Raw genomic sequence first — 13,229 nt, 5'->3', positions numbered from 1 at the left:
TAAAGGCCATTTATGCTAAGCCCATGGCTAATATCATTCTAAATGGTGAAAAGCTGAAAGCATTCCCCCTAAAAACTGGAACAAGGCAGGGATGCCCTCTTTCACCACTTCTATTCAACATCGTTCTTGAGACTCTGGCCAGAGCAATTAGACAAACCAAAGAAATTAAAGGGATACGAATTGGAAAAGAAGAACTCAAACTATCCCTGTTCGCTGATGACATGATTATATATTTAGAGGAACCTGGAAATTCCACCAGAAAACTCTTAGAACTCATAAGTGATTTCAGTAAAGTAGCAGGTTACAAGATCAATGCCCATAAATCCAACGCATTTTTATACATAAGTGATGAATCTTCAGAAAGAGAAATTAGGAAAACTACCCCATTCACAATAGCCTCGAAAAAAATAAAATACTTGGGAATCAATCTCACAAAAGAGGTGAAAGACCTCTACAATGAGAACTATACAACACTAAAGAAAGAAATTAAAGAACACCTTAGAAGATGGAAAGATCTTCCATGTTCTTGGATAGGAAGAATTAATATTGTCAAAATGGCCATACTACCTAAAGTGCTATACAAATTCAATGCAATTCCAATTAAAATCCCAATGACGTACCTTACAGAAATAGAGCAGGCAATTATGAAATTCATCTGGAAGAATAAGAAACCCAGAATAGCTAAAGCAATCCTTAGCAGGAAGAGTGAAACAGGGGGTATTGCAATACCAGATCTTCAACTCTACTACAAAGCAATAGTAACAAAAACGGCATGGTATTGGTACCAAAATAGAAAGGTAGATCAGTGGTACAGAATAGAGGACACGGACACAAACCCAAATAAATACAATTTTCTCATACTAGACAAAGGGGCCAAAAATATGCAATGGAGAAAAGATAGCCTCTTCAACAAATGGTGCTGGGAGAATTGGAAATCCATATGCAACAGAATGAAACTAAACCCATATCTCTCACCATGCACGAAACTAAACTCAAAATGGATTAAGGACCTCGGAATCAGACCAGAGACCCTGCAGATTATAGAAGAAAAAGTAGGTCCAAATCTTCATCTTGTTGGTCTAGGACCAGACTTCCTTAACAGGACTCCCATAGCACAAGAAATAAAAGCTAGAATCAACCACTGGGATAGATTCAAACTAAAAAGCTTTCTCTCAGCAAAGGAAACTATCAGCAATGCGAAGAAAGAGCCTACAGAGTGGGAGAATATCTTTGCCAATCATACTTCAGATAGAGCACTAATCTCCAGAATCTATAAAGAACTCAAAAAACTCTACTCCAAGAATTCAAACAGTCCAGTCAACAAATGGGCTAAGGAAATGAATAGACACTTCACAGAAGAAGATCTACAAGCAATCAACAAACATATGGAAAAATGTTCAACATCTCTAGTAATAAGAGAAATGCAAATCAAAACCACCCTAAGGTTCCATCTCACCCCAATTAGAATGGCGATTATCAAGAATACGAGCAACAACAGGTGTTGGCGAGGATGTGGGGAGAAAGGTACACTCATACACTGCTGGTGGGGCTGCAAATTAGTGCAGCCGCTATGGAAAGCAGTGTGGAGATTCCTTAGAAAACTTGGAATGGAACCACCATTTGACCCAGCTATCCCACTCCTTGGCCTATACCCAAAGGACTTAAAATCTGCATACTACAGAAATACAGCCACATCAATGTTCATAGCTGCTCAATTCACAATAGCCAGACTGTGGAACCAACCTAGATGCCCTTCAATTGATGAGTGGATAAAGAAACTGTGGTATATATATACTATGGAATATTACTCAGCCATAAAGAATGATAAAATTATGACATTTGCAGGCAAATGGATGAAATTGGAGAATATCATGCTAAGTGAGATAAGCCAATCTCAAAAAGCCAAAGGACGAATGATATCGCTAATAAGTGGAGGTTGACACATAATGGGGGGGAGGGAAGGGTTAGAGTTAGGGTTAGGGAGGGGGGCAAGTATAGAGGAAGGAACTACTGTATAGAGGGTAAAGAGGGGTGGGAGGGGTGGGGGGAAGGGAAAAAAATAACAGAATGAATCAAACAACATTGCTCTATGTAAATTTATGATTACACAAATGGTATGCTTTTACGCCATGTACAAACAGAGAAACAACATGTATCCCATTTGTTTACAATAAAAAAAAAAAGCAAAAAAAAAAAAAAAAAAAAAAAAAAAAGTAGATATCATACGAACTTGGAAGCGACTGGACATGCCACTGTGACTCAGGACAGCCTGTGAGAGAGGATCCCTCCCAGGCTGAGGAGCCACGTGGAGTTCATGGCCATTCCTAACTGGAAACGCACAAGGCAGCCTGGTGTCCAGAAGCAAATGCCGCCACAGGGGGGACACGCACACCCTTCCCCAGTGGCTCTTTCAAGCTCAGGGGTCCGGGGAGAGAGAGGCTCTGGCGCCCCCTCTGAGGACGGAGGGGACTGGGGACCGTCAGCAAGCCCTCTCGCTCTCCTGCCATCTCGCTCCCTCCCATCCTCCTGCCCTCACTTTCCCTCTCTTTCCGGCTCCCTGGGCTCCTTCGGAGGTGCAGGGTCCAGAACCTGCCGCCGGGCGTGGACCCAGGGAGCCCGCAGGGGAAGTCTGGGGACTAAGGAGGGGACAGAGGTGTCCCCGTAAGTTCCATCCCGCAACTCACCGAAAGTTCCATCCTGCAACAAACCGGCCGGCGACGACAAAAGAACGAGAGGCGGGAGCTGAGCCAGGACGGCGAGAACCAGCGCAGCGCCAACCGCATATGCCATGGACAAGGGGCTCGGGCGCATTGGGGCCCGCGCAGCGGGTGGATCCTTATAGCCGGATCCCCAGGCCGCGCCCTCCCTCCTGCTGATTGGTCCACTGTAGTGCTGCGTCACGCCTGTCTAAGTCGCCCCGCCCCTAGGGTCTCCCCAACCCGCGCTCCACCCACCCGCTGGTTTTCCCCTCTGGTGTTTGGTACGCTGTGTCTTCCAGAGACCTGGGCCGGATCGCCGCCTTCTGCCCTCCCGCCGCACTCTCCCCGCCACCCCGGCTCTTCCCACAGAAGACGAACCCAACGTAGAGGATACAGTGGGCGCCTCCAGCCTTGGAAGCTGGCGACCTAAGTCCTAGAGTAAGAAAAATCTCCTTTTTACCATCAGCAGCCTCCTCACTGACTGGTCCCCAAGACGGGCCGCGTCCGCTGCCTGCTCCACGTTCCTGAGCTTCTTAATCATCCCGGTGTTCGTCTTCCTCACCTCATCCTCGTTCCTGCCTCCTCTGCGGATGTCTTGGGCCTGGGTGTTCAACCATCTGCAGCCCCACCTGCAGACTCCTCCCTGTCATTCTGAAAGGACCCAAGAAGTTCGGGCCCCCAATAAAGTCTCGGCTAAAATCAACGTGCGTGAAGCCAATTGTTAGCTAGGCTGTCATCCAGGATAGTTTTTGGTATACTCTGCCCCTGGAGTCTGAAACCATCAGCAAAAACTCCAAGAAGCAAAAGCAAAAGCACCTTCTCTTTTAGGAAAATTTCAGGCAGTCAGGCAGGAAATGTCCAGCTCTGCTGCCCCCTTGAGGCTTGCCAAGAGAAGCGTTGTTTCTTTTCAGGTACTGAGGATTGAAGCCTCAGGCATTCTGCCACTGACCTACATTCCCTGCTCCTTTAAATTTTTTTTTTTTTTTTTTTTTTTTTTAATTTTGAGACAGGATGTCGCCAAATCATCCAGGAGGGCCTGGAAGTTGTGGTCCGCCTGCTTCAACCTCAGGGAAGTTAGGATCGCTGGCATGTGCCGCAGAGCCTGGCTGTGATTAACGTCTGAAAGTTTCCTTTGCTCGCTTTCATTGTCATCTGCAGAGCCAATCATTTGAACATCCATCCAACCACCAGGTAAGCACCATACCTGGTCATCATACCTGCAAATATACATCTCAGGTCAGCGTGTGGTTGAGTGAAATGGTCACTTGAGTTTGAGAAGTCTCTGGCTTCCTGATGAGTGGCTCCTGCTCTGCCCCCTCTTACACTGCCATTCAGAGGTTCAGACACAGGAACTGCACACAGGGCCCTATGTCATGGCCTGGGCCGCAGGCCTATGGGCATCAGAGAGTGGGGAGCTAATTCCTAATTAGGAAAGCCCTGCTGAGTCATCCGCTTGTGTAAGTGCAGGGCACTTGCATAGTCTCTTCATTCACTTTTTTCATCGCACATGACAGAGTGGAAACTGATACAGGAAAATGCTTCAAAAAGGAAGTGCAACACTCCTCAGTCAAAATGTCATGCCCTCTGTTTCTAAGTACGGTCTACAACTCACACTCTTGCAGTCAACTCTGGAGCTGATTCCATCCCCATCTGGGATCTGGTTTGAGTCTGGCTGCCAGGAGCCTCTGTCAGCAAGGGGCAGGAGTGCCCGGATGTGCTTCCCATCTCCTCTCCTGGCCATCCTTCCTAGGTCTCTACTGCAGCCCTCTGTTCCTTCTGTTCTCCAGGTTACTGGAGGTCTGTTCACCCAGACTCGTGAGGTAGGGGTGCCAAGCCCTTCCCAGCTGCCTCCCCCCAGGGATGATTCAAGCCCCTGTGCCCAGCCCTGTGCATGGGAGTGCCCTGGTACTGACAGAGCACCTGGAGCCACCAAGCCCTGTTCCTCCCAAGTCTGTGTACTGCCCACCCTTGTGTTTCTGTTGTCCTGTGGCCCACCTTCCACATGGCCCTGTTGGGTAGAGATGTTGGTGAATCAGGCAGAGTCTTCTCTGCTCTTTGTACCTAAGGAATTGGGTTTGCAGGTGTCCTGTGCCTCTGTCCTGAAGCAGCAGCAGGTCTGCACTTGGTTCAGCAGCCCTCCACTTTCCACAGCCTGAGGATCATGGCATTTATGGTCAGTCGGTACCTATCCTCCCCGCCGACGGCTATGCAGGGTCGGATGTCTTGTCCTTGTGACCATTTATTGGGGAGAAAGCTCAGTGGATGGGGTCAGAGTGGGATTCAGGTTCTCTCCCTAGTCCTAATCCCAGGTCGGTCTCCTCAGCAGCCAGAAGCCACTGGCCCTTACTTCCTCTCATTTCTGCCCACGACCTGCTGGCCTCATGCTGACCAGGACAGGGCTGCAGCTAGGGGACACCTCTGAGGATGACTGCAGTGACCCTAGGGGTGAACTGAGGGGAGGTGTGGAGGCAGCTGTGGATTCAGGTATTGTTTTGTCTCTGATGGTTTATGGGAAAGGGACCCCCAAACACAGGAAGAGCCCTCCCTTAGCCGCTGCTTCCCATGGAAATACAATGTATCACATAATCATAGAGCCACAGTTTCTGGTAGGTCCTTTGTCAATTATTTTAAACAAAAGTTATAAGGGGATTTGCATATTCAAAGACCTCATCCTTGAAATATGTAAACAATGATCACAACGTGAGAATCTCTTACTGTGAACTCAAGGCTTAGAGAACTCAGGAGAGAATGATGTCTTCATCCTGGGAGGGTGAGGAAGAGATGATGGCAGGTGATATTTGTGTCCACCTAGCAGGATGACTAGCTCTTGGCCAGGGGGGAAGCAGGTCCTCCAGTCAGAGGAATATGCCCGGTAGGAAGCCTGGCGGCAGGACATTGAGGACTAGTGGGTAGACTAGGGAGGCTCAGCCGTGGGGTGTTGGAGAGGAAGAGATGGTGGAGTGAGGAGGTCTGGGACTTGCTAGGGCAGTTGTGAGCTGTGGGAGGAAATCTGAGAGAAACCAACTGTCTGGGCCTCAGTGCAGGCAGGTCCCCACAGGGTGTGCCCGACATACGTGTACCAATACGCTTGCTCAGAGAGAAGAGGGCTGAGGTCACCTCGGGTAGCTGCCAACTCCTGTTCTGTCCTTCGGCCCCCTGTCAGCTCTGTATTTTCTCTGCAGGGACAAGGAGATTTTCCTAGTTTGCTTTTGTCCCCGTGATCCTCAGTTGAGACCTTCCAGAAACACTGCCCATCCTCCTGGGCTCTCCCATTTCCCCTCTATTCCTGAAGCGTGGTCTGGGTTGGGGGCAGGTGGTGTCCAGTCCAGGAGGAGGAAGCCATTCCCCATGAGTGCTGAGCGTATTGTGGCATCCTCTTCTTGGCCTGTGAGCCCAGAGAACCTTCCTCCCTCATTGACATGCCTCTCTTCTTGACATGCCCTTGTTGTCAACAGGCTTCCAAGTCTTCCAGTCCCCACCTGATGGTATTTACCTGTCCTCTCATAGTTTCCATCCCCTGTGCCACCAGTGAGAACAGGCGTGGGCAGCTAAGTGGACTCACTGCTTTGACGTGAACCAAACGCTGCTCATGCCTCTGTCATCTGAGCACAGTCCTCCTCATGCGGAGTCCACCTTCCTTTGTCTTGCTTTACAGCTTTTATGAATCCGAGGATCAACTCTTCCAACCATCGTGCCTGATGGTTTGAATTTAGTGTTTAACCACAGAATTACATAAGCTGCAGTGCTGGAGGCGTGGATGGTGCCAGGGGCACATGAACAACCATTAGGGACTTAAGTCTTTTTGGGGAAGTGCTAGGGATTGAGTCCAGAGCCTCCAGAATGCCAGGCAAGCAATCTGCCATTGAGCTACAGCCCCAGCCCAAGGACCTTAATGCTTAAACAAAGAGCTGCTGCTGAGCCTTATTTAATGTATGTATGTATGTGTGTATTTATTGGTACCAGGGATTGAACTCAGAAGCACTTAACCACTGAGTCACATCCCAGCCCCTTTGTATATTTTATAGAAACAGGGTCTTGCTGAGGTTTCAGAGCCTTGCTAAGTTGTGGAGGCAGGCTTTGAACTTGCAACCCTCCTGACTCAGCCTCTCAAGCTCCTGTGATTATAGGTATGCACCTTGCCCAGCACTGCTGAGCCATATGAATCAGCAGCCAGTGGGCGAGAGGGAGGACAGTTCCTTAAGTGGGAGTGGAATGTGCCAAACCTCTGCGATTTCAAAATCAACAAGTATGACTTTGAGGAACTGGTTCTAATTCTGTCCTTTATATTAATGTGCAGTCTTCTTGCCACCCCAAGTTTGGCACATAGCATGAAGAAACATTGTTTTGAAAGAATTTTTTTAAATTGTGATAAAAATAGAACAAAACTTATCATTACAACTATTTTGAGTGTACAATAAATGTGTTCATTCTCTGACATTTTGGCATTCACTCCTGTGGTCAAACCTGGCCTGTCTTGACTGATACACTACATTTAAAATTGTTCCTTTTTTTCTTTTCAGGTTAGGGGTATCTTGCAAACACAATGTACATTGTCAGAGTTTTTAAACATTCAACCTGAGCATTTCAGATCTTTCACTGTTGAGGTGAGTGATTTATACGAGTTTAATTTGGACATTTTCTTAAATATCTGGACTTTTCCCGGTCAGCATATTTTCTATTTATTTTGTATTATGGTGATTTCCTCCCTCTCCGTTTTTGTGTTGAACTTCTTCTGCTGGTTCATGAATTATGCATTCTGTGTTTCTTGCCATGCTCACTGCCCTTCACCTGTGACCAGTACTAAGGTTTATTTGCATTTATCCTGAGTTTTGCTTTGCCCCTAATAACAAGTATGTGGCATAGTTCCACATCCCTTTTGTGTGCCTCCTGATGCCCTATTGCTCTGACACTGCTCTGAAGGATGACTGGGTAATCTGTCAGTGTGCTTCTGATCTGTTTTCAGTTCTGCCTGCCTCCCCTTGTTGCTCTTCAGTCAGAGTCTTTAACACCGCACTTGGCTCCTCCCTTTCCTTGGTTCTCTTGTCTTCTTTTTTTTTTCTCTTAAAATTGGAGTGTTTTCTGCAAAAAAGTACTTTCAACATAGGCCTTTTAAAAAATGTATTGGTGCATTATAATAGTTTGATTCATGATGCCATATTTGTATATGCACATAAATTTTATTTGATCAAATTTCTTCCCCAGCCCCTTCTCTCTCCTTCCTCCCTCCTCTTCCTGACCCACTTGCTCTACTCGACTGATCTCCCTTCTGTTATGGTGAGTATATTATTTAGAATGTCATATATATAAGCGGGATTCATTGTGGTCCATTCATACATGGACATAGCATGTCTTTGTCCTTATGTCTTTCTCTCCTCCCTCCCTCTCCATTTCTTCTACTCTATGACCAACTTGGATTGCTAAGGGGCAAATAGTCTCTAGACTTTCTGTGTTCAAAATATTTTTAGCACACTTTGCAGACAAATTCTAAAGCTGTTTTCTAAAGTTTCTATCCCTTGGTTATTCAAACACTAATCTGGACACTGCTCTGAAAGGGTTTTGTAGTTATAATTATTAATCAGTTGACCCCCAAATAGAAAGATCTTTCCAGATTACCTGAGTGGGCCCACTGCCATCAGATGAGTCCTTAAAATTGGAGAAATCTCTCAGGCTGGAGGCAAGAAGGATGAAGCAGAAGAAGTTAGAGTGTAAGCAAGAGAGGGATTAGATGTGCTGTTGCTGGATCTGAGATGTGTGGACTAGACAGAGGCCTCTTAAAGTTAAGGAGTGTCCCAGCTCTTGGCCAGCAAGGAAGTGCATTCTGCTAACAATCTGAATGCCCATCTTTTCCAGAGTTTCCACATAAGAGTTTAGCTCTTCAACATCTTGATTTTGATCTTGTGAAACCCAAAGTGGAGACATCAATTAAGCCAATTAATCAATTAAGACCAGATTTCTGGTCTCCGGAACTATAAGATAATAAATGTGTTGATTTAAGCAGTTAGGCTTGGGGTAAATTGTCATGACTGCAAAAGAAAAAAATACCAACTCCTTCCCAGTTAAATGACAATTTGACTGGATATAAAATTCTTTTCTTCAGTACTTTAGAAATAACATTTGTCCTCACGTGACCATGGTGGTTGTCCAGGAGTCTGTTGCTCTGCTTCCTTCTTACTTATTTCTCAAGGCCGTCTGGGAAGGGAGCCAGAAGGCTGTGCTGGTTTGCCATCTCTGCTGAGTGCTGGAGTCTACTTGCTGCGGGTCATGGTCTCCTGGAGGTGGGGAGGCGGAATTTCTTTCCCTGTGTCTTCTTAGTTGCACTTGTAGCTAAGAGAAATTCCTTGTTTTTCTTTTATTCAGCTGCTACTAGTCTCCTCTTCCTTTTTTAAAAATCAAATTAATTGAAATAATTTCAGACACCACTCCTTTTTGAATTTAAAGTTCCTTATCTTTGAGATTATGTAAAAAGTATGTCTAATTTATGCAGAATATTCCCAGGATACAGAAGTAAAAACAGATGCATGGTATTACTGCTGCCATGAGTCATCTTCCCGACCTATAAATCCTGAAAATTGTATTTCCAGGCAACACTGTCTTCAGGTTTGCAGAGGGGAAAACAAACAAACAAAAAATAACCTAATTTTTTTTAAAAGTAAAAACAGTTTAGCTTTTAGACCAAATGAATGCTGAAACGACTTAAGTTCACTTTGACTTCCAGGATTTTATAGATTTGAAAAAACTAGTCCATGTTATCCTAGATTAATTGTAATTACGATACGTATTTTAATAAAATATACAATCCTTTCAGTCCTTGGAGGCATGTGTGAATATTAGGCTTTCACAATAGGCATACTGTCACCTTAGTTCATCAGATGTTATGAGATATTTTGTGACTAAGAAGTTTAATGAATAAATTGTAAATAGAAGTAAATATTCTTAAAGATTAGACTTATACTATATGAGTTATAGTAACATTTTGCCTTTGAAAAGAAATAATCAGTTTTGGATTTCACATACAGAACGGCACCTGGGAAAACATGTAAAAAGTCAGGAGAATTGTACCTTTAAGAGTACAAATGAGCAAGGAAATACCCATTCCTGGAGCCACCTTATGGGACGCCTCGGTGTTTACTGTCATGTGAGCATTTTTCTGCCCGGAAACCGCATAGGCATAACCAGCTCTTCAGCTCTGGCTGGCAGACCCCATGTGACCTAGCCACCGCGGAGCAGGAAATGCTCCTACTAGAAACAAACTTACTTCAAACTTCTTTACTTATTTCATTTGTTCTTTTCAGTTATGCATGATGGCAGAGTGTAGTTTGACATATTTCTACAAACATGGAGTCCATCTTATTCGAGTTAGGACCCCAGTCTTGTGGTTGTACAGATGTGGAGAGTCACTGTGGTGTATTTCAAATCTTCTTTTGAAAAGCATTTTGTCTAAGGTCTCCCCTCCCCCAACAAACTAACAAATAAGCAACACCAACAACAATGATGAACAACATCATGACTCCTGCACTACTGGATGTGAATTAAAAATAGTGAATTAATATTTATTTATCTAAAAACAGTGTATGAACAGAAAGTGAGAGGCCAACAACACACATTTCTTATGAGAATGTTTTCCTCTGTTAGTCATGTGCCGAATATTGAATTTGACCATTAAATAAGCAGATGATGACTTTTACTTTCCTTTTTTTCTAATTTTTTTAAAAACTGTAAGATATTTTTCTTTTCTTCCTCCCACAATATTAAAATCTTGCTCCTTTCAGAGGATGCTGTCCATTTTTCTTACTGTCAAAATATTTCATATCTCTTTATATCAGTAATCCTTATCTCAAAGGAATATGCTTGCCTTCTGTATGAGTTCAGCTTCTAGAACATTCTTACCAAGTAAGTACTACTTGAACTTTACCTTTCTCCTCTCATATTTTGTAAGAATTCTTTCTTACAATTGTTTTGGCCTCGACTCTTCGTCCACAAGATGCATCCTCCTGATTATAACACGGAGTATCCCTGTCATTAGTATTCCACTGTGAGTCAAGGTGCAGTGCAAGCCATGCCTATTTTTTTGCAGATCCTGGAGGAAGCAGCTGTTCGGTAGCCCTTGGTGGGAAAGGGGATGGATTGAACTGTGAGAGTTAAATGAGTGAAGATGTGGCCTGTGGTGAGTGACTGTGTAAATAATAGTGATTAAGTAAAAGTATCTGTTAGAATATATTCAGTTGAAGAAAAGTATTTACAAACTATTTTTTATCTTTTTGATGTTGTTACTGGAAAGTTTTAAAGTGTATTTATGACAGGCATTAGATTTCTCTTAGAATTCTGATCTACAGCTTCTGTATATTTTCTGTTTCTATTATGTTTCTGCTGGTTCTCATTCTTACTGTCATATTTGCTGATTATCATGGTCTGTGTTGTGGGATATGCTGTTTTAAAAGTTGCCATTGAACGGATGTGAAGTTTGGGATATTTCCTTCCTCCAGAATTACTTTCATTGTCTTGCATCATACTTGGTAGTCATAAGTTCAGAATTACTTACTTACATTTCAGAGTTAAGCTATTTTGGGCCATGCAGAGGCCTTGAAGCTAGACTAGAGTCTGTCTGAAGACAGGTTATCCTCCAGTTCATCCTTACTCTGAGGGTCCAGTCCATTCAAAGAGTAGGGAATTTATCAGGGTCCCTGTTTTGGGCAGGCCCTGGACTTCTGACTTCTTGCTTTGCCCCAGGAAGCTATCCAAATCTGCATGAGTCACCAAGAAAGGGGCCCCTTTTGTGATCAAACGACTGCTGACATCATTGCCATATCCCTCTGTCACAACCACAAAGCCATCAAGTGAGGCTGGGAAACCACCATAATCAGTAACTCACCACAATAACCACAACACTATTGCTGCTTCCAGAATCACACTGTGCCTGTAAGCATCTGTACCCTCAGAATGGATGCCACAGGCCCTGCTCTCAACCCTTCTAGGCCAGCGACCTCTGTTAGTGGTACAGGAAAGAAACCACACGTCTTCACAATCAGTGTAGCAGCAGGAACACCAGATCCCTGGCCTCTGCTCCAGTTCTTCAACATTTGATTGACAGAATCTAAAGCACCTGCAGGAGTTAGGTTGCAAAGGAGTCTGGGAAATGTAGTGGTTAGCTTTTATGGTTTGTGTGGTATAGAAGGTACAGTTGAAAGAAGAAAGAATGGATGCCTTACGCCTGTTTCCTCTGTCCACCCTACAGTTGAAATGCCATTTAGTTATGGTTTGAACACCTGCAAAAATAATATTATATCTTGCTTATTGATTTATCATATATACATAAGTAAAGTATCTCCATACATCTTTACCTGTGTGTCTACATATACAGTTACCACAAAGGCAGTAAGATCAGTAGTGATTTCAAGCATGGGTTCCAGATTCATCCTGGTGTTCAAAACCTGTTTGTGTGTGAGTGGGTACCCATCTTTCCTCAACTTCTCTCCCAGATATTTTATTTCCCTATTTCTCTCTCTCTCTCTCTTTTTTTTTTAAACATTTTCTTTTTGTATTTGTTCTTTTTAGTTATTTCCTTTTTTCTAAAATAGGTGTAAGGACAGTCTACCTTGTAGTACTGTTGTGAGTCTCAATTAAAATAATGCATGCAATATTCTAGGTGTAGTGTCTGACTCATGATACCATGAAGTAAATTGAAGCTCTTTTTGTTATTAGTAGCAGACGATCTAGATGGTAAAACTAACTCATGTCATCTCAACAAGTCACTTAATTTTCTTTGGGTCTTGATTTCTTGGTCTTTCAGATGAGGAAGTTTTCCTAAGTAACCTATAAGGTGAATGCCTGAGCTGACAATCTCCAGGTCCATTTAGAAAGAAAGTGAGGACTGGAAGAAGTTATTTACTTAGCCTTTAATGGTAAGCGGGGTGGGGGTGGGTAGTGTTTGAGCACTGACATGATGCCACAAATGGAAGATTCCACGCCTGGCCTCAAGTGATGTTTTGCAGCCAAATGAAGACTCATTAATAATATTTTATAAAATTATCCTTAGGCTGTGCGTAGAAGGTATTTATGAAACACACATGAATTTTGTGTGTAGACTTGGGTCCTAGCCCAATGCTTGGTCTACAAGACAATTTTGTATAAGAAATCTAAACAAATCCAAAATCTGAAATGCTTCTGTTAGTAATCCTTGATCAGCTGTACTACTATTATTTTTTTGTGAAGTCCTAGAATTTTTTTTGTTGTTGTTGTTCCTTTTAAGGCGCCGGGGATTCAAACCGCGGTCCTTGTGAATGCTAGGCCAGCACTCTCCAAAACGAGCTATTTCTTCAGCTCCAAAGTCCTAGAATTTTATCTGTAGATGTTGCGGGAGAGAAACATGTTAAAACGTCCACATTGAAGCATTTGAAATAGAAAGAGGCCAATGACTTTGGTTGCTAAAATCAAGACGAACACCAGAGGGCGCTTCAGTCAAGGAACAAGATGGAGGGAAGGAAGGTCCACTAGCCAGGTTTTTCATGGGGTGAGAAAAAGTCTGAGTGCAGA

The 13,229-nt window shown here is 43.9% G+C and overlaps 1 protein-coding gene and 1 long non-coding RNA gene across 6 annotated transcripts in view; one reads left to right on the top strand and one right to left on the bottom strand.

Annotated features, from left to right (window-relative positions):
• Positions 1-2,976, bottom strand: part of LOC306665398 (UL16-binding protein 1-like) — a 162,092-nt gene extending 159,116 nt beyond the window's left edge. The window contains exon 1 of the mRNA XM_079146892.1: positions 2,685-2,976. Within this exon, the coding sequence (XP_079003018.1) occupies positions 2,685-2,811 (127 nt within the window). The 5' untranslated portion in view covers positions 2,812-2,976. The remainder of the gene's footprint in view (positions 1-2,684) is intronic.
• The window catches only part of LOC306665408, a 110,587-nt gene that overhangs the window by 45,570 nt on the left and 51,788 nt on the right, over positions 1-13,229 (top strand). For 2 of the 5 annotated variants that reach the window (XR_013765002.1, XR_013765004.1), the window contains exon 4: positions 10,774-10,863. The exons of 1 other annotated variant lie outside the window; for it this stretch is intronic. This is a non-coding gene — a long non-coding RNA (uncharacterized lncRNA). Of the gene's footprint in view, positions 1-3,043; positions 3,138-3,709; positions 3,891-7,219; positions 7,304-10,773; positions 11,236-13,229 lie in introns of those variants that run through there. 2 more of the 5 variants (XR_013765003.1, XR_013765005.1) reach the window with 2 other exon arrangements.

The sequence above is a fragment of the Sciurus vulgaris genome, assembly GCF_902686455.1.
Source record: "Sciurus vulgaris genome assembly, chromosome: 7".
NCBI classification, from domain to species: Eukaryota; Metazoa; Chordata; class Mammalia; order Rodentia; family Sciuridae; genus Sciurus; species Sciurus vulgaris.
The sequence above is the reverse complement of the archived record's forward strand: the minus strand, read 5'-3'. Positions and strand labels throughout refer to the sequence as shown.